The 21,595-nt window shown below is 52.2% G+C and overlaps 1 protein-coding gene across 1 annotated transcript in view; it reads left to right on the top strand.

Annotated features, from left to right (window-relative positions):
* Ptgis (prostaglandin I2 synthase) overlaps positions 1-21,216 on the top strand; it is a 41,827-nt gene extending 20,611 nt beyond the window's left edge. The window contains exons 5-10 of the mRNA XM_052725442.1: positions 709-860; positions 8,267-8,448; positions 15,515-15,683; positions 16,456-16,637; positions 16,910-17,061; positions 19,776-21,216. Of these exons, the coding sequence (XP_052581402.1) occupies positions 709-860; positions 8,267-8,448; positions 15,515-15,683; positions 16,456-16,637; positions 16,910-17,061; positions 19,776-19,920 (982 nt within the window). The 3' untranslated portion in view covers positions 19,921-21,216. The remainder of the gene's footprint in view (positions 1-708; positions 861-8,266; positions 8,449-15,514; positions 15,684-16,455; positions 16,638-16,909; positions 17,062-19,775) is intronic.
* The last annotated feature ends 379 nt before the right edge of the window (positions 21,217-21,595 follow it).

Raw genomic sequence — 21,595 nt, 5'->3', positions numbered from 1 at the left:
AGACGGAATTGTGATAACCTGTCACCAGAGTCCTCAGGAGTGTGTTCTATTTATCTACCTGTCTTTCTAGTCATCCTCCCACCAGCCACCCACGTCCATCGGTCCACTCACCCATTCACCTATCCATCTGTCTATTCACCTTCCTACTCACCATCCATCTACCCATGTATCCACTCACCCATTCACCTCCATTCACCCATTCATCCATCTGTGTATCCACCCACTCACTCACCCACTCACTCACTCATTCCTCCATCAACCTATCTACCCCCACCCCACTGGCCCAACATTCATCACGGCCTACTGCTGCGCACACTGTGTGGGTGAGGTGCAGGGTGGGGACTAGGCATGGTTCTCTATCTCACCCTCTCATTCTGGTTTCCACCATCTTCCTGCTTGGAAAATCCTCTTCTGGGAGACCCATGACTGGGGGAGCTCAGGAAGGTGGGGTGGTGTTCTGTTTCATTCTGCTGCTGTAGTAAAACAGTCTGACTTGAAGCAACTTGGGGAAGAAAGAGTTTATTTCATCTTACATTTCCAGGTCACAGCCCAACACTGAGAGAAGTCAGGGCAGGAACTAAAGACAGGAGCCTGAGGCAGGGCAGGAACTAAAGACAGGAGCCTGAGGCAGGGCAGGAACTAAAGACAGGAGCCTGAGGCAGGGCAGGAACTGCAGACAGGACTCTGACTTGTTTCTGTCACCCCAAGAGCTGGCTACCTGACCCTGTATGGAGTGGAGGCCTCACCACGCACCAATGAAAGCCAAGCCCAGGACCGTGTCCATTCAGCTGATGTCTTCCACACCTTCCGCCAGCTGGATCTGCTGCTCCCCAAACTGGCTCGAGGATCCTTGTCAGTGGGTAAGCACCATGAGGTCACATCAGAAATGGGTGGTGGGCCCTGTCTTAGTTTCTATTGCTGTGAAGAGACACCATGACCACAGCAGCTCTTATGGAGGAAAAACATTGGGGTGGCTTACATTTTCAGAGGTTTAGTCCATTATCATCATGGTATGACATGGTGGTATGCAGGCAGACTTGGTGCTGGAGAAGGAGCTGAGAGTCTTACATCTTACTCGGAGGAAGTGGTCTGTCTCACTGGGTGTGGCTTGAGCATATATGAGACCTCTAACCCACCTCCAGTGACACCCTTCCTCCAACAAGACCACATCTACTCCAACAAGGCCACACCTCCTAATAGTTTTCTTTCAAACCACCACAGGCCCCACGCACAGACTGGATGGTATTTCCCTTAAGAAGCAACAAGAGCCAGGCATAGTGGCGTATGCCTTTCGTCCCAGCACTCGGGAGGCAGAGGCAAGCAGTTCTCTGTCAGTTTGAGGTCAGCCTGGTCTACACAACAAGCTCTAGGACAGGCGAGGCTATGTAGTCAGACCCTGTCTCAAACAACCAAAATTTAAACTAACTAACTAACGTAAAAGAAGCAGTGAGAACCTTGCTGTGATAAAGTATCCAGGGAAAACACTTTAAAGATGGAAAGATGCATTTGGCTCCGGGTTTCAAAGGCTTCAATCCACAGCCACCTGGCTGCATCACTATTGGCCTGTGATGTGGCTCAACATGATGGGCAGGAGTGCTCGGCAGAGGAGGGTGCTTGCCGCGTGGCAGCCAGGAAGTGGAGAGAGCTGGAGGAAGGGTCTGGGGGGAAAGGCACACCCTTCAAAGGCACGTCCTGTGACCTGCTGCTTCCAGGTCCCCTCTTCCACTAGCCCTTTCTGGCTGTGAACTCCCCTGGGCATTAACCCACCCACAAGGCTAGTGTCTTCACAGTCCAGCTCTCTCTCCATAATGCCACCAGCTGGGGACCAAACCTTCAGTACGTGAGCCTGTTGGGGACACATTTCACATTCAGACCATGGTGGTCCGTTTGGATTCGGAGCTCTGGAGGAGACCAAGCCAAGTGCACATGTGATGGGAGCCATGAGGAGGCCAGGACCAGCCGTGTGTGGCTAGAGTTTTCCTGCCTGGCCCACAGTCAGGACAAATCTCTCTCACCTGCCAGTCCCACAGCCACTCAGACCCAACCAAGTAAACACAGAGACTTATATTGGTTACAAACTGTATGGCCATGGCAGGCTTCTTGCTAACTGTTCTTACAGCTTAAATTAATCCATTTCTATTAATCTATACCTTGCCACGTGGCTTGTGGCTTATCAGCATCTTCACATGCTGTTTGTCATCGTGGCGGCTGGCAGTGTCTCTCTGACTCAGCCTTCCACTTCCCAGCTTTATTCTCCTCCTTGTCCCGCCTATACTTCCTGCCTGGCCACTGGCCAATCAGTGATTTATTTATTGACCAATCAGCAACACACTTGACATACAGACCATCCCACAGCAGCCGTGTGTTCTGGCATCTCTGCTCCGCTGGTGGCTTAGAGATAGCCACTTCTCTCTGCCCCCTGCTCTGGTGGCACAGCGCAGCAGAAAGGAGAGGAGAAGACAGACTCTGGGCTCCACCTCCCCATGTTTCTGTGGTCTCACTGTGTCAGGGTTGTCCGAGGCCGTAGCAGCACTGAGGACTTTTGTTCTGAGCGTCAACCAGGCTGAGTGTGGTCACATCTGGGGTACAGCTCAGTGTGTTTGTTTGTTGTTTTTTTGAGATAGGGTTTCTCTGCCTGCCCCCGACTGTCCTGGAACTCACTCTGTAGACCAGACTAGCCTCAAACTCACAGAGATCTGAGTGCCTCTGCCTCCTGAGTGCAGGGATTAAAAGGCGTGCACCACCACCTGGCACATCTTTGTATTTTTAATGTTTTCTTTCTGCTTCCTTTTGCTCTTTTGAAACAGGGTCTCTCTGTAGACAAGGCTGGCCTTAAATTTAGGATCTCCTATCTCAGCCTCCCAAGAGCCAGAATTACAGTGTGCACAGCCATGGAGCAGTTCACACCCCTCCGCTGAAAATGAGGCACCTGCCGTACCCTAGGGCTGCCACCCGTCTTTCTGCTGCTTTGCCAGTCTGCTGGGTAGACGCTGGTGGCTTTCTGTTGTCACTTGCATATCGTCACAGCATTGTCAGAATGCTGTCATCAGTCTTTAAATTCTTGCCAGCCCGGAGGGCAGAAAAGGGCGTCAACACCCTGCTCCTCTCCCCGCCTACCACGCTGAGGCATCATCTGGCTTCTCTGGCCTCTGCATGCCTTTTCTGTGAGCTGGCCACACAGTCATCTTTATAGAGATTGTTCATCGTCTCACGCAGTCCCTGGGGGCTGACATCACAGAAGCCCCTTTGCAGATAGAAAAACTGAGGCTCACACAGATGCACGCATTTGTCATTAGATGCAACAGGTGGGTGGCAGAGTGGGCAACATGCACCCTTTGTCTGACTGCAAAATCCAGCGTGTTAAACACGTGATCCATCCCAGCACCGCTTGCTTCTCCAGAAAACCTTGGCATCTTTTCCACTGTCCCTCCCTCCATGGTTGCCTAGTCCATAACCAATCCATGAAAGGTTATGTTTCCCAATGTGAGCAGCAGGTGGCAGTGCTGGACAGTTGCCCTCAGGTAGAACCAAGTAGTTGATGGACCATGTGAGTGGAGTGTGCACAGAAGACCACCTGGGCAAAGCCCACCAAAATATCAAATGTAGATCTTTTTCTCCTGTGCTCTCTCCCAGGAAATGATCCTCTAGAAATACACACATATGGTGGCAGAGAAAAAGACTCATGGCCACATTGCCTGGGACAGCAGGAGCTAGAACTCACCTGGGCCAGAGTGGGGGCTGATTAAATACATGAGGCATCACGTGAGAGCAGCCCCCAAATCTGTGAAATAGAAGGGGATGAAATCCATGATAGTTGCTGACCAAGGTGCAGGACGTTGGCCAGAACCTTCCACCTCAATCCAGATGTGGCAATGATGTGTTTGGATTCCTGCCTTCGAGGATTTAGATAAGGAAGAGAGAATGAATTTCTACAGCACAACGAGTGTGAACTCTAAGGTTGCTGTCTCCTCCTCTTGCTCCTCCTCCTTTAAACGCACACACACACACACACACACACACACACACACACACACACCACACATACACCACACACATGCACACATACACACACACCACACACACACACACACACACACACACACACCACACATACACCACACACACACATACACCACACATACACCACACACACACATACACCACACATACACCACACACACACACACACATACACACACACACACACACACACACACACACATATATATATATATATATTTGGTCAGAATCTCTTGTAGGTCGGCCTCAAACTCACCTGGTATCCAAGGATGACTTTGAACTTCCAATCCTCCTGCCTCCACTCCTGGGTGCTAGGATCACAGGTATGCGCCCACACTGGGTTTCTCTCAGTGTTCCCTGTACGTATGTGGAGTTCTCCATCTTTTCAAGTATCTTTCAAATATAAATGTATCCATGTTGACAAAATCATACATGTTAAAGGAAAGTTGACCCTCCAGGGCCTCTAGTCTCGAGAGTCTTATGCAGTAACAAATAAGGAGGTGTGTGTTTTATTTGAACCTTTTTTTTTGTTTTTTTATGAAAAGGGGCTTTTAATAGCAGGGGGTGCTTGAGAGGTAATCTTGCTGTGTAGGCCAATACAGCTGGGGACTCCCTGTGTCGCCCAAGCTGGCCTCAAACTGGTGATCCTCTTGCCTCTGCCTCCCGAGTGCAGATGTGTGCCACCACACTCAAGAAGAGTCATATACAGAAAGAATCATGGTGTGATCAAGATTCTAAAGGCCCTGAGGTAACACTCCCAGCTTGTCTCTGCTGGACCATCTCTGAGCTGTGGTGTCCAGGAAAGACACTTGAGCTGCAAGGCTGAAGGCTTCTCTCTGTGGATAAGGAAGTGACTGAGTCCCAGAAATGGTTCAGGCCTCAGTCAGACCCACACAACACAGGCTTCTGCATCTCCCATCTCTGGGTCACCTCCTCTGTCCTTAGAACTGTTCTGGGCACAGGGATGGATGGGGCCAACCATCCTGAGGTGCTTTTTAGTTGTTATAAAAGTCCATAGCTGAAAAAGCTGGGCAGTGGTGGCGCACACTTTTACTCCTAGCACTTGGGAGGCAGAGCCAGGCGGATCTCTGTGAATTCGAGGCCAGCCTGGTCTACAGAGCGAGATCCAGGACAGGCTCCAAAACTACATGGAGAAACCCTGTCTTGAAAAACAAACAAAAACAACAACAACAAACAAACAAACAAAAAGTCCAGAGCTGGAAAAGCGACTTGTGGGTAAAGTGCTTGATGTCAGAGCATGAGGACCTGATTTGGAACCCCGTCACCTAAGTAAAGATTAAGTGTGGTGGCATCTGCCTGTAACCCCAGCACTGGGAGTGGGGTGGATGCACCAGGATCCTTTGGGGTTCGCTGGCTGGCCAATGTGGCTAGAAGGACAAGTTGTAGGTTTAGTAAGAGATCCTATCTCAAAAAAAAAAAAAAAATGTGGAAGGCAGTAGAGAAGTGGTTCTCAACCTGTGGGTCATGACCCCTTTAGGTCAAATGACCCTTTCACAGGGGTCATCAGAAAACACAGATTTTTACATTATGATTCGTAACAGTAGCAAAATGACAGTCATGAAGTAGCAATGAAAATAATTTGATGGCTGGGGGTCACCACCACATGAAGAACTGTATGAAAGGATCGAAGCATTAGGAAGGTTGAGAACCATTGCTCTAGAGAAAGGCTCCCAACATCGATCTCTGGTCTCTACATGCGTACATCCACACAGCATACACATCTGCACATGCGTACACACACACACACACACACACACACACACACACACACACACACACACGGCCACAGTGACTGCACAACAAGAGATTGATGTGTGAGGTTGGGCCTCAGGGACAGCCAGACACTCTGTGGCTGTGTTGAACCCTTTGCCTCTTTTCTGACTCTCTGGTCAGGTGGCTTTGAGGACATCCAGAGCATTGCTGGGGTGATGTCACCTCCTGTCCCTTGGTGATTTTTAAAAATCCCCCATGTTGATATCTCCCGGGGATTCACAGTCAGCCTGGCTGGAGTCTGGGCTCCCAGGACGTGAGGAGCTCTCCAGAACCCCGTACAGTGGGAAACAGGAAGTTTGTGCTTCAGAAGAGCCCATAGGCTTGCTACTTTAAATCTGAAATGTTGCACCACCCAAAATGGTACGGAGAAGTTGAGCCCATTGTCTGGAAATGTTGCCAACTGACTCTAAAAACAGTAAACAGTGGGAGATGGCTCAGTTGGCAGAGTGTTGACCGCACAGGCATGAGGACCCGAGTTCCAGTCCCAGGGCCCACGTAAAGTGGGGTGTGACAGCATGCCCACAGTCCCAGCACTGGGTTTTACTGCTTTTGAAGTCGGTTGGCGGCTTTTCAGTGGGATCCCCTGGGACTTGCTGGCCAGCCAGTGCGCCAGATCCCCAAGCTCCAGGTTCAGTGACAGATACAGTGTCTCTGAAAGAAGCTGGAGAGTGACTGATACTCAGCTTTAACTCCTTATATACATGCATGCATGCCCCCCTCAACACATGCATACTTGTAAGCCTGTGCATGCATGCCCCCTCAACACATGCACACTCATAAGCCTATGCTTGCATGCCCCCCTCAACATGTGCACACTCATAAGCCTATTCATGCATGCCTCCTCAACACATGCACTCTTGTAAGCCTGTGGATGCATGCCTCCTCAACACATGCACTCTTGTAAGCCTGTGGATGCATGCCTTTTCTCCTCAACACATGCACTCTTGTAAGCCTGTGCATACATGCCCCCTCAACATGTGCACATTCATAAGCCAGTGCATGCATGCCCCCTCAATATGTACACACTCATAAGCCTGTGCATGCATGCCCCCTCAGCATGTACACACTCATAAGCCTGTGCATGTATGCATGCCCCCTCAACACGTGCACACTCATAAGCCTGTGCATGCATGCATGCCCCCCTCAACACGTGCACACTCATAAGCCTGTGCATGCATGCATGCCCCCTCAACACGTGCACACTCATAAACCTGTGCATGCATGCATGCCCCCTCAACACGTGCACACACAAGCTCCTGGGACTGAGGCTGCCATGCCTCAGTCTGTTGGGCAGGTCACCTGACATACAGTGAGAGAGCTTCCAGCAACCCCAGGTGGTGCCCAGTTTCCCCAGGGGTAGCTTTGGAGACCAGTGAACCTCATATTTGTGTGTATGCTATGAGGTGGGGTATAAAGATGAGATTAGTTCCTAGGAAAGCATTGCCAGATGATGCCACCCTGGTACAGATGGGCAACCACTGTGGTGTCACCGGCGGATGTGACAGGTGGGACAGCTCACGGTATAGCATTCACATCAACAACCTAGCCTTGCATTGTAGCTCACAGACCACATGCCAGCAGTGTTGTTCCGTGTAGACCCTCAGTGCCTGACTTTGTTTCAAGCACACTGCCCTGTGGGTCACCTCTGTAGGCAGAGGTCCTCTCCTATACCTGCTTCATGTCCAGGCTGGTGTCCTTGAGGCAAAGCTGAGCTTCAGGTATTCTGAGGTGCTTTTACGACCTTCGCCGGCTTCAATGCCAATGTTACAAATGGAGAAGGAGGCTAGGGTGCAGCTCAGTATGTGCAAAGGCCTGAGTTCCATCCCCAGCACCAGGAACTATAGACAGACACATGTGAGTTTCTACAAGAGCACCTGGATCACTGGCTTCTTTAGAAAGCACCGACTCTGCCTGGGTGGATTCACTTGCTCTGCCAGGCCGGGGGGTGTATTGCAGCAGCCTAGAGGTCTCCTCATTATTCAGGTCTACATGGTCTCCTCAGGGTCTCTTCCTTCGCTGACCTTACCTGTCTGCTCTAGAGGAAGTTGAGTGGAGACCCCAGATCTGTGTCCACCAATGGCCAGTGCAGCTCTTTCTGGTATGCTGAGCCCTTGGTCTTGTGTGCATGGTCTGGCCTTGCTCTGGGCTAGGTCCTGAGGAGGGAGACTGTTGCCTGGAGTGTGGTCCTCCTACCCAGCTCCATAGAGCCCACACATTTACCAAATCTTGATTTGGTTTTTGCTATGGAGAGTTCTCTCTTGCAGGGACAGAGCCTTATGTCTTTCTGCTAAGTGACATGGGTCCCAGGCAAGGTGACTCTCACAGAGCTTTACCCCAAGCTTTCCCACCAGTGACACCCAGAACACTTGTGGCTTTGTGCAAAGCTGAGGCTGGGTGGCCCTGGCCCTGGCAATACTCTAAAACCTTTCCCCTCTGTGCTCTGTCCCTGCAGGGGATAAAGACTACGCATGCAGTGTCAAAGGCCGCCTGTGGAAGCTGCTGTCCCCAGCCCAACTGGCCACCAGGGCTGACCGGAGCAGCTGGCTGGAGGGTTACATGAGGCACCTGGAGAAGATGGGGGTGTCGGAGGAGATGCAGGCGCGGGCACTGGTGCTGCAGCTCTGGGCCACACAGGTATGCATGGGTGTGCAGGTGTGGAATTCACGTGAGTGTGCTGGTGTGAGCAGATGAGGGTGTGAGCACACAGCCTGCTGGCCGCTCCCACTCCTTGCTCTTTGTCCCGTCCAGCAGCTTTGTAACCCAGCAGTCTGTATGACAGGCATTGCTTATTTAACATATGGGGAAATGGCAGACTGATAGAAAAGAGGGTCTCATGGAGCCCAGGCTGGCCTCAATCTTGCTATGTAGCCAGGGATGACCTTGAACACGTGATCCTCCTTCCTCCACCTCCTGAATGCTGGGATTATAGGTCTGTGCCACCATGCCTGGTTTATAATGTGCTGGGGTGGATGAGGCCTTGTGCATGCTGGAAAGTTCACATGCAGTTTAATGAACTCCTGGACTTGGGTCTCCAGCCCCTCACACCTTAGATCTTTCCCCCTCTCCTGCTGTGATTTTGTCCCATTTGTGGCTGAGTTGCAGAGAGCCCAGCTCTTTCCCTCTGCTTACGTCAGCACTTCCTCCCATGTAACCACAGCCTGATGCCAAACTAGGAGGCTTAGCCCAGCCCCATGATCGTGGTCTAACCGTGTCCCACGGTCATCCCAGCGATGCCTCTGTCTTTGTTACTTTCCCGTTGCTGTGATGAGACCCTCCAACAAAAGCCAGTTCAGGAAGGGAGGATGTGTTTTAATCACAGTTCCAGGTCACAGTCCATCGCTGTGGGAAAGTCACAGCGGCAGGAGCTTGACATCTAGTCACTTGTGGTCAAAAAGCATAGAACAGAGAACATCGTCTGTGCTCAGCTCCTCTGCCCCCTGACACAGGGCAGGACCCAGCCCAGGAGTGCAGCCACCCAGGGAGTGGTTCCTGCCTTGGTTAAGGCAGGGTTGTCCTCGCAGGCATGCCAGAGGCCTTCTCCCCAGTGATTCTGCATCTCAAGCTGACAACCGAGAAGAGCTATTGCAGTCACTTAACGCTCATCCCAGCCCGGGCCTGCATCAGCACCCAAGCCCTTCTGCCTCTTTAGTTTCCATTCTTCTGGTGTTCTCTGCTTCTCACTGTTTTCCGCGACCTTGGCGTTTTTATTTGCTTTTGTTTTTGAAGTGTGCAGACCAGTGATTCTGAGAATCACTGAAAAGCTCCTGTGAGTGCTTCCAGCAGGTCCTTCTGGGAATGCCTGCATTTCAGCCAGGCTGGGGCAGGGAGCTGAGATCCGGAAACTGCTTAATGGCCAGGGAGGAGAATGTGTGGTAGGAAGCAGGGCTGCGGTTGGAGCTGTCAGGGTGTCACAGCTGGAGGCTCAGGGAGGCCCCTCCAGTAGAGATGTTTGAGCTGTGTCTAGATGTCAAGAAAGCTAGCCTCAGAGATCTGGGAATCTGGAAATATTTCAGGCAGGGGAGACAGCAAGTGCAGTGTTGAAGCCTGCCAGGGCAACGGCAAGGACTTGAATGTGGCGGAAGCCAGGTGAGTAAGCACACCGCAAGAAGAGCAATGGCGTGAGTCTCCTCGGGCGTGAATCTCCTCGGGAGAGGGGGGCCAAGCGAGAGTTCCAGGATTTTCCTTCTTAAAAGAAACTATTCATTTATTTATTTAAGTGTGTGTGTGTGTGTGTGTGTGTGTGTGTGTGTGTGTGTGTGTGTGTACCTGGTACCTAGGAGGCCAGTAGAGGGCAGCAGATCCCATGAAACTGGAGTTATAGATGGTTATGAGCTACCACATGGGTGCTGGGAATTGAACCTAGGTCCTCTGAAGGAACAGTGAACGCTTTTAACCTCTGAGCCATCCCCCCAGCCTTGATTTCTGGGATCTTAAGGTTCCCCTTATGGACAGGACAGGTCACCAGTGAGGAGGCTGTGCTGGCCACTGAGATATTGGAGAATCAGATAGATAAAGGGAACTAAGATGGCAATCAGTGATGTTAGGCATGGAGTAAATGTTGACATAGGAGGAAGGAGCAATCGCTTGGATGCTGTGGGTCTGAGGCCTGGTCACTGCTCTCACCCAGCCCAGCCCCTTGCCTTCTCTAGGCCCCACTTGGCAGCGACTGTCGGACAGGCTGATCTCCCTGGGTGATTCCTCTTCATCGACTGGCGACTTATTTTTAGTTGTCCTCAGAGCTATTAACTGTCCTGCAGGCAAAAGCTGGCAGCGGCAGGCCAGGGTTTAATCAGCAGTTGGCCCTACGCATGCCTGATAACATATTTATGGGCCAAAAGGACAGGGTGCTCCCGAGTGTCCTCAGAGCCCCCTGTGGAAGTGACCTCTGTCCACAGAGTAGGGAGTTGGCCAGGCACTTGAGAGCCAGATCCCAGGGAATGGCCTCCAGCAAGGCTTGGAGTGGGGACAGGTCCTCCCAGCAGAGGGGCCTGGAGGACTCTGAGTCATGACATCCAGGCAGGAGGCTGTATGGTCCAACAACTCTAGACACCAGCTGTGGGGCCTGCCTGGATATGAGGTGGCTTTCATTTTCTAGCAAGTCAGTCACCACACCCTGCAGTGCCTCAGTTTACCCACCCATACAATAGCTATGCAGCTCCTTCCTCAGGGTATGGTGGGACAGTGAAAGGAGCTTTTGACCTGCACCCAGCAGGTAGCAAAGGCTTCCAAAGTGTTTCAACAGAGATCTGTAGAACCAGGCCAGTAACATACACCTGCCATCCCGGCACTTGAGAGGTGGAGGCAGGAGGTCCACAAGTTCAAGGTCACACTCTATGGTGAGTTTGAGGCTAGCCTGGGATACATGAGATCTTGTTTCCAAAAACCAACCAAATGAAACATCAGCAACAGAAATGTATTCAGCCTCCATGTGTATGTGTACGTGGCTTCATTCTAGAAACTGGGTATAGAGTAGTGGGCAGGGCAGATGAAAGTTCTCATCTACAGAGCAAGCTTCCAGCAGGGAAGAGCACAGTTAATGGATGGGTGAGTCTGTGAGGTCATGAGAGAGAACAGTAGAGAGGCACCACTGGACAGGTGACATCTGAGCAGAGACCTGGCGTGAAGGGTGAGCCACCATGGGGGTCTCTGGAATGAGAGTTCCAGGCAGAGAGAACAGGGGCAGAGGCCATGAAGTCTGCGTGAGAGTGATGTATGGAGAGGTAGCAATCTGAGAGCCCCTCAGACCCCTCAGACCCCTCCAATGAGGGAGCTTCGTTCCAAGCAGCAGATGTGGCCTGTTGTGCTTCAGAGGAGAAATGGAGGCCAGGAGACCGCAGTCTCTGGGTCGGAGACTGCGGGGTGGAGAGGGCAGGGGAGAGGTGGCAGGTCCTGGAGTCCCCCATGGTGGGTGCAAGGCTGGGAACCAGTATCAGCAAGTATCCAGTCAGCTTTGGTGTGAGCCCAGGAGGGGGAAAAGGCTGCTAACAGCTGGGGAAGACGGTGGAGGGGCAATCAAGGCAGAAGCTCGGGGTTTGGTCACATGAGATGCTGAGGGTCTAGAGCTCAGGGTAAGGATGTAAGCCAGAGAAAACCTGTGGGACCCAACGGTGGACAGACGGCAGTTAATGCCATTGCACGGGGTATGGGGGGAGAAGAAGGGAGCCAGCCAAGGAGGCATGCGGGCAGTGCCGAGGAGGTGGGGACACCCATACAAACAGTGTTTGGGAGGCAGGTTGAGGAGCCGGAAGAAGCTGCGGAAGTCCAGGAACTGTGGCTGTGGCGGCTATTGCAGATTGGAGACCGCGAGTCACAAGTAATAACTCCGAGTGATATTGAGCTGTCCTGTGGGCCAACGGTCCCATTGAGCGCTTTACAAACATCGTCTGGATTCTCTCCAAGCTGCCTGAAACTGGGGTCCGAGGGCCAGGAGGAGACTGATGGGGGAGGTAACACACACCCCAGCATCCCAAGACCTGGGAGGAGGCAGCTCCTGAAGACCGAGATCGAAGGTCCAGGCTGGGGTGTGTTGGGGGTGGAGGTAGGTGTCTGGAGCTGGGACAGGCTGGCTCCAGTCTCGGGCAACCACTGCCCTGGGGACTCTGGTGATAGAGAGCTGACTAGCTTCTCCACCTCAGGCCAGCCACCTTTCCGCATCCTCTTCCTGCTCCACTACTGCCTCTGCCTTCAGCCTGACCGTGAGACAAGGTTAGACCAGAAAAATTAGACCATAAGCTAGCTGAGGCTAGCTACCTAGGGGAAATCCAGGGTGCACATATGTGCGTACACACACACCGTGCAGTTGGCAGAAGGATGCTAAGGCCATTCATTTGTCTAAATCCAGCTTTCTATTTGATTTCATACCATAACATGGACAATCCTCACGACATGGCAGACCACCATGAAAACCATGCAGGACACTCCTGCAGTGCACCCGTTAAAAACGGAACATCCAGTAGGAAATCCAATCGGGCCCAGGTGTGGTGGCACACACCTTTAATGCCAACACTCTAAGGGTAAAGACAGGTGCATCTATAGGTTTGAGACCAGCCTTAATATTAGAACTAGAGTATCGAGTTCTAAGTTAGCCAGGGCTACATAGAGAGACCCTGCTTTGAAAAACAAAACAAAACAAAACAAAAAAACAGAAAGAAAGAAAGAAAAAAAAGGCCATGGATTTAAAAGAGGGCAAGGAGTGTATGAAAAGAAAGGTTTTGAGGGAGGAAAGAGAAGGGAAGAAATGATGTCATTATAGTATAAGCTCAAAAAAATAAAAGAAAATTAAAAACAACAAAAGAAATTCAAACAGGTTGAATGGATATGTGCATACAAAGAACGTCTGTCTGGGGCTGGGGACATGGCAGGGAGATGAGCCGTTTGTCACGGGCTTGCCATGTAAACACGAAGACCCGAGAACATTCCCAGAACCCATGTTACAAAGAAAAATAAGCCAAGCGTGAAGGCACGTCTGCGATCGCAGCACGGGGACGACGAGACGGCCAGAGAAGGCACACGTCTGCGATCGCAGCACGGGGACGAGACGGCCAGAGAAGGCACACGTCTGCAATCGCAGCACGGGGACGAGACGGCCAGAGAAGGCACACGTCTGCAATCGCAGCACGGGGACGAGACGGCCAGAGAAGGCACGCGTCTGCGATCGCAGCACGGGGACGAGACGGCCAGAGAAGGCACACGTCTGCGATCGCAGCACGGGGACGAGACGGCCAGAGAAGGCACGCGTCTGCGATCGCAGCACGGGGACCAGACGGCCAGAGAAGGCACACATCGCAGCATGGGGGGACGAGACGGCCAGAGAAGGCACACGTCTGCGATCGCAGCATGGGGGGGACGAGACGGCCAGAGAAGGCACACGTCTGCGATCGCAGCTCGCAGCACGGGATGAGACGGCCAGAGAAGGCACGCGTCTGCGATCACAGCACGGGGGGACGAGACGGCCAGAGAAGGCACACGTCTGCGATCACAGCACGGGGGGACGAGACGGCCAGAGAAGGCACGCGTCTGCGATCGCAGCACGGGGACGAGACGGCCAGACCCCCGAAGCTCGCTAGCCAGCCAGCTGTCTTAAAACAGGTGTCGCCTGAGGAATGACAGCAGAGGTTGCCCTCTGACCTCCACATGTGAACACACCTGCATCTGCACCCCCACCCCAACAGAAAGTCAGTCTGTCCCTCAACCTCCCGGCCTCTGTCCCACAGGGGACCTCAGGGCGGGGCCCTGTGTCTCTGTCCCTCACATGACCCCTCTTCAGACACACACAGCAGCTCCCACGAGCCCTGCCCCATACCTTGCAGCCTTCTGCTCGCTCCTGTGTGTCTTTCAGACCCAAAGGAACCGGGTTTTTTTTTTTGTTTTTGTTTTTTTTTTTTTTCGAGACAGGGTTTCTCTGTGTAGCTTTGGAGCCTGTCCTGGAACTCACTCTGTAGCCCAGGCTGGCCTCAAACTCACAGAGATCCGCCTGGCTCTGCCTCCCGAGTGCTGGGATTAAAGGCGTGCGCCACCACCGCCCGGCTGGAACCGGGATTTTTAATTTTTTTTTTAAACAATTTACCACATGTTAGGCCATCATTCTCCTCTCTGGTGTCAGCTTGTCTCCAATTTCGGGGTTCGGTATTAGGAATGCAGTTCCTGTCCTCTGCCCAATGCAGTTATGTTCGTAAGACCTTATTGGGAAAGATGATGTCTACTGATGCTGTTTGAGCCTGTGACTACAGTCACTTTTAGGATAGACAAAACCTCCTTGCAGCTTGAGGTTGCTCTGGATCCGTGTTCGAATCAGTGAAAGGTGAGGAGGAGCCCAGTGAAGATGTTTAGGCAGGTCTGACCCGGGCTTGGAGCACACCATGTCATTGATTTTCCTAGGTGATCTTTTGGGAAGTTTCAATGAATTTTTGTTAAAAAAACTAACAATCTTTATTTAAATGCTTCTCTGCTCATCCTTCGAGAGATTAACCGTAACACAAGAAACATTAAGGAAACTTGGTCTTCTAAACTATAAATAGCTATTGTTATCAGCTAGTTAAACCCGGCAGGCACTCACAGGTCTGTGGATCTGGCTGGTCTAAACTGACCCAGCTGGGGCTGTTTAGCTGGGCCCTGTGTGTCTTTCACCCTAGATCCAAAGGCCCAGTCAAAGCGGGCACGTAAACAAGGTCTCTGAAGGCCAGAGATCTACTATTCATTAATTCCACTTCATGTTATTTGTTGGTCAAAGCAAGTCCATGACTGAGCCCAAGTTCAAGGGCAGGGAGACGTCATCTGCTTCTTCTGTGGAAACTGTAGAGGAACACGGGAAGCCCCAGGCTTGGCCACCCTCTGACATTCCCAGTGTTCTGCCTCGCGGACTTGCTCCTCTTGTACACTTGTTCACATGAGTTACGGAGGCTTCCCTGGGTGACCCCAGACCAGGGCCTTCACATGAGTTACGGAGGCTTCCCTGGGCGACCCCAGACCAGGGGCTTCACTCGATGACGAGACGGCAGGAGTAAGTAGCCTTCACGCAGGTACCAGGCTGAACCAAACAAAGCTCCAAGCACACTTTGGCCACAGTCTGGGGCTGAAGATAACTGGCGATGCCTGGGTCATGAGCCAGCGTGGGAACCAGGCATGCTGAGCGCTGCACTGTAGCTCAGCCTGAGGAGACCTCTTGGTCATTTGGTGAGTGACAGGCTTCTCCTTGTTGCAGGGGAATATGGGTCCCACGGCCTTCTGGCTCCTCCTCTTCCTCCTCAAGAATCCCGAAGCCCTGGAGGCTGTCCACGAAGAACTGAAGCGTGTCGTCTGGCAAGCAGAGCAGCCTGTGTCACAGATGCCCACCCTCCCACAGAAGGTTCTGGACAGCATGCCTGTGCTAGGTAGGATGGCCAAACCTGCTAACCTGGCTACCTCCAAGGGTCCCTCCGTGTCCTCCATGCCCAGTATCACTACCCAAGTCTCCTGGTCTCAAGGGATTCTTAGTGTCAAGTGTTTCTGAAGCACCTGTAATGGGAAAGGGGCTCAATCTGAGTCCTGCAACTGAAAGTCTCTAGCTTCAGGCTCAGGTGGACCCAGGTGCTTGAAAAGTGTTGCCAGGGCTAAGTCTCTCCCCGTCCTTCAGCCTCATTTTCTACTGTGGGTGCTCCTGGTCTATGGAGGCCAGCAGCTGCCGGCAGGGCCTCTCATCCAGCATTCCTATCTAAAGTCCCAGGAATGTGTTCATTGGCTTTTTGGGTTATATGCCTGCCATCCAGAACCCAAACACAGGGCTCAAGGGGGTGAGCTGAGCCCATGAAAGCCCAAACCCGCCAGCTAAGAGTAGGTCAACTGTTCAATTTCTGGAAACAGGGGTGTGGTCCCTAGAGGAAGGTCAGGGGACTATTTCCAGAATGGAATGTACACTGTAGGTAGAAGCAGACACCGAGGCCCTAAACTCTCCCCCTCAGCTGTCTGATATCCCTGTGGCTCCCACTTTCCCATGTCCCCTCACATCCAAGCATTTCTCGGGGACCACAGAGCGCACATTTTGTCACCTGGCTTTTCCCACCTTGCTGTGTGACTGTGTGCAAGGTCTGCAGCCTCTGGCCACTGCTCTGTTTGTCCAGGGGGTGAGAGGGCAGCTTGCTAACCCTTCTTGCCTTGTTCTTGCAGACAGTGTGCTAAATGAGACCCTCCGGCTCACGGCTGCCCCATTCATCACTCGTGAGGTCATGGCAGACCTGGCTTTGCCTATGGCAGATGGGAGGGAATTCTCTCTTCGACGTGGTGACCGCCTCCTCCTCTTTCCTTTCCTGAGTCCCCAAAAGGACCCAGAAATCTACACAGAGCCTGAGGTCAGTAGCAGGGGCAGGACTGAACATCTCAGGGACTGTGGGTGTGGGAGAAATGAGCGGCTGAGGGATCAGCTGGTCCTGAGTGGCAGCCCTGCTGTGATCCTTGCTCCCTCTGCAGCCTGGGAATTGTCATCTCCACAGCCCTTAAAACCAGCCCCTGTCCAGTCACTTCCCATTATGCTCAGTTGTGACAAGTCTGCACGAGATCCCCAGTCCTTTGTCCTGGTGCAGGCTTGTGTGGAGTGACGTCACACATCACCCTCTCGTTTCAGGTGTTTAAATACAACCGATTCTTGAACCCAGATGGGTCAGAGAAGAAGGATTTTTACAAAGATGGGAAACGGCTGAAGAATTACAACATGCCATGGGGAGCAGGGTACAACCAGTGCCTGGGGAAGAGCTATGCCATCAACAGTATCAAACAGTGAGTCCTCGAGGGGCAGTGCGTGGGGGCAGCATGCATGGCCACAGCATGCACGGCCCAGCAGGGAAGGGGCCGGTTGGTGGGGTGTGACCAGGGCAGGACTTGGATGTGGTCCAGGATGTAGTCAAGGTGCAGTGACACTTGATACCTTCACTGCTTTGACTGATGGCCTTAGGCTGATTCCAAACCGGCAGAGACTCAACTCCTGTCCGCAAATCAGTTTATTTGTGTTTTTAAAAATCAGAAGAGTTCTTGGGGAAAAAAAAAAATAAGCCACGTTTCTGATTTCTTACACAATGGTCAGATCTGGCAGGAGTGTTCTCCCTGTGAGGGTGGCGTGGGAACACCAAACGCTGGCTGCTGAGTCCAGCTGTCCGTGGCTGTCCATCTGTGGCTGCCGCAGCAGGTTCAGACCTTTGTGGCAGAAACTGGCTGAACTTCAGGGTCCCCCTCTTGGCTGTTGTAACTCCCGAGAGAGCTGAGCAGCTCTGATGTGCTCCTCCCGGGATTCCCCTGACCCTCAGTTTCCAGGGTCACAGCCCGCCTGGACCAGGGACTGTGCTATCTGCCCACTGCTCCATCCTGGAACCTGTCTCCTCAGCTATAGAATGTAGGTGCTGATTGCAGATCCAAATGGATCAGAATGGAGCTTTCTAAGTGGCCACCCCACCATGTGACTCATCACAGGCTTTGAGAAATGTTAGCTAGTGTCTGTATTATTCACATCATTAACATGCAGGCACCATGCCAGGGGACAGTAAGTCATGTTAACCTTTTGATCACTTTTCTCAGAGTAAAGTGGAAATAACGATGGAGTCACTTCTGCCCTAATGCTTAATGTGCCTTCCCCCAAACTACCTTGTCATGCATAATCAGGCAGTGAAAACAGTGGGTGCCAGGCTTAGGAGCACTTAGAATGCCAGCCATGGGGTAGGCTGAGGCAGGAGGATGGCGAGTTCAAAGCCTGCTTTGGCCACTTCATGAGCTCTTATCTCAAAAGTAAGAATAACAAGATGATTGAGGTTGGGTCTTGATGTGGGGTGCTGGCTAGCACACACGAGACATGAGGCTCCATCCTCAGCATCACAAATTAACCCCCCAAAATAAAACCACAGGTTATAGGCAAAGGGAGCCTGAAGCCTAGCATCTTAAAATGTCATCAGTGACACCTGAGGAAGATTAGAGCCAAGTGGAAGGTGGTCATGCAGTTTTACACATGCTTAAAGAATGCATAAGGGTGGAGAGCAGGCTCAGAAATTGAGTGACTAAGCTACTGCAGAGCACCTGAATTTAGTTCCCAACACCCTAGTTGGGCAGCTCACAACTACCTGTAACTCTTGCTCCAGGGGGTCTGATGCCCTCTTCTGGCCTCTTTGGGTACTGCACTCATGTGCACATACATCTCCCCCTCACACACACACACACACATAATAAAAAATAAAACTTTTTTAAAAGGCACAAAGTCTGATGAACAGGGCGGTCAGCTGATGCTCATGCATGCATGCTTGGCTAGTGCAGGCTCTGCATTCACCGCTGCATCTGGAACGTGAAACAGCATGCGAGCAAATGTGAGGTCGCCTCTGCTCATGTTTGTGCCCTAGCATATCAGTCACACCAGGACAGATTCTCTCATTCAGATTGATAGCTATGACTGAGCTTTGCAGTTCCTGCTTCATCCGGTTTAGGGACAGACAAAAGAGGTGCTGGGTTTTATGTGTTTAGCATGGTACCTGACTCATGGCACTCAACAACTGAGAGAATTTGTTGTGACCTCGGTCATTGTGAGCTCCCTGATAGGAAGCTCTCAGCCAATGGCAGCTGTGATAGCTCCGCCCATTGGGGACACGGGTCGTAAGACCTATCTTAGATAAGCTCTCCCTCCAGAGCTGGAGGAACCAGCTTACCTTCACTCCACAGGAAAACCTTTACTTTGACCCCACAGGAAAACCAAGCCCCCAAGTGGGACAGACCCCGGCGAGGGTCACTTTCCCTTAAGTCCAGTGGGCCAGTTTCCCACAGCTCCTCCACTTGCCAGCTCCTCTTGCAGTGAGAGGAAGAAGTCCTTGCTGTGTGCTCTGCCTGGCTTTGGGCCCCTGAATTGAGGTGGGGGACAGTGATGAGGCACGGGACAACTAGGATCATGTGGACAGTAGTGAGTCACAAGGCAGAGCTTGTCATTGTCATTGAGGCACTGATGGCATCCTAGACATGACAGCTTTATGTGCCTCCAGAAGGTGGTGGTAGAGAGTGCCGCCTTGCAAAGGTGGCCCTTGGTGACAGTTACATGTAAGAAGTCTTGAGGGAGTGGTACTGGCTTTAATTTTACAGGCACTCCTGGTGAGTGTGGCCCTGGCCGGGGCTGACTATGAGATTGCTAAGCTTAGGGAAAGGGGGCGCAGGCTTGTAGAGAGGCTGGAAGAGACAGTCTTGTCACCATGAGCATTGGGATGCACCTGGGACTCAGGACTACCCAGGTGCTGTGGGTGTGGGGTTGGAGACACGTGGCTGGGCCCCCCCCTCTGGCCGCTCCATTATCTGCACGCGATGCTGCAGGCAGGAGAGCTGGGGAACCACACTCTGGCTCTTAGGGCCGTGATGCAGAAATGACAGCCATGGGCACAGCCACTCAGCCTTACTCAGCTCGGCTGTCCTCACCTTACCAGGCTCTGCCAAACCCAGAGACGCACACAGGCTGACACCCTCTTTCCCTACAGGTTTGTGGTCCTCCTACTGACTCACTTCGACCTGCGGCTGGGCAACGAGGACACAGAGGTCCCTGAGTTTGACCTCAGCAGATACGGCTTTGGTCTGATGCAGCCTGAGGAGGACGTGCCCATCCGGTACCGTGTCAGGCTGTGACCTGTGGAGCATACAAGACACTCACCTGGGGTCTCCTGACTTCCCGTGCCTTCCTCACTGGCTCCCTGTTGTTCTAGAATGCTGTGTCTAGAGGAGGGCACATAGAGGGCATGGAGAGCAGGAAAAGCCAATGAAAGCTCTGTATCCCGCTGTGAAGACTTACTTCCAAATCAGGCTGCCTGTGCTCTGGGTTCCCCTATGCCTTCTGTCCTGTGGTACCAGCAGTCCCCACCACCATGCCCCCAACTCCCAGAGCAGTGCTGTCCCTACCTTTAACAGCCGGTGTAGCCCAGGCCTTGGCCAGCGTGGCAGATATAGGTCATGGAGGACCCGTAAGGATTCGTCAGTGTGTTTTAAGTTCTGTCCCCAGATTATTAAAGAGGCATGGCCCTCCCTCTCTTCCCGTGGATGCCTGTCCTCTGTCCTTGATTCACAGACAGTAGGTAGCAGGGCTTTCCTTGTGTTAAGACTGGGATGCAGTGTGACCTGGAAAGACCTGGCCCTGTGAGATGTTTGGAGAGTCAGTCTAGGGAGTCTATCCCTGCATCCCAGCACACAAACCCCTGCTACAGTGTACACAGGCCGGCAGAACAGCTTTGTTCAGCCTGTACTTTAAAAATCAACATAGCCAGGCATGATGGCTCATGCCTTTAGTCCTTGCAAGGCAGAAGCAAGCAGACCTACATGAGTTCCAGGACAACCAGGGCTACACAGAGAAACCCTGTCTCAAAAAAACCAAAAACAACAAAATCAACATAGTAGCCAGGCGTGGTGGTGCACACCTCTAATCTCAGCACTAGGGAGGCAGAGGCAGGAGGATCTCTGTGAGTTCTAGACCAGCCTGGTCTACAGAGCTTTGTCCAGGATAGCCAGAGCTACATAGAAAGATCCGGTCAAACAACACAGTAGATATCATATTATCTGTGGAGGATTCCTGTGGATGCCCTGGCCACACGGGGCCGACAGTCCCAAGAGTAGCTCTGCCTGGGGTCCCCAGCATTCACCTTCCTTGAATGAGGTTTCGGCCAAGTCAGCATTGGTACCCCTAGTCCCTTCTGGTCCCGAAAGCATTGGAGTCTGTGCCCCTGTTCTGACTCTTGGGGGTACTGGTGGATGAAGTGAAGGAACCAGCTAGCTTGTCCTCAGGCCACGCTGCTCACCTGACTCTGGTCACCACAGCCTTTGCCCAAGTCAGTGGTGAAAACTCACCTTTGTGTCAATTTCAGGCTGACTTCAAGGGGACTATGGCTTGCAAACCTCCCTGTAACCGCAAACATGCTCACTGCTATTAGGCCTTGTTTCTCAAGTGTCTTTATTCTTTTTATTTTATTTTATTTTTGAGGCAGGGTCTCTCGGGAACTTACTATGTAGACCAGGCTGACCTTGATCTCACAGAGATCCACCTGCCTCTGCCTCTCAAGTTCTGGGATAAAAGTGTGCGCCACCATACCCAGCATTCCAAGTGCCTTTAAGTGCTGAGACAGACCTCTATTTCCATTCCGCACAGCATCCTGGAGAAGATATGGTGTTATGCCAGCTTTCCAGATGAGAAAACCAGCTCAGAGAGGTTAAGTGACCTGCCTGGGGTCATACAGCTCTTGCCAGTAGAGCTCTGCCCACACACCTTTCCTAGAAGCAGATGTTGGGTGGGCAGTCTGTTCTTCATGCCTCGGGC

Source organism: Peromyscus californicus, unplaced genomic scaffold, assembly GCF_007827085.1.
Source record: "Peromyscus californicus insignis strain IS unplaced genomic scaffold, ASM782708v3 Scaffold_7__1_contigs__length_154581171, whole genome shotgun sequence".
In the NCBI taxonomy this organism is placed as follows: domain Eukaryota; kingdom Metazoa; phylum Chordata; class Mammalia; order Rodentia; family Cricetidae; genus Peromyscus; species Peromyscus californicus.
Note: the sequence above shows the minus strand (reverse complement) of the source record. Positions and strands in the feature narration are given on the sequence as shown.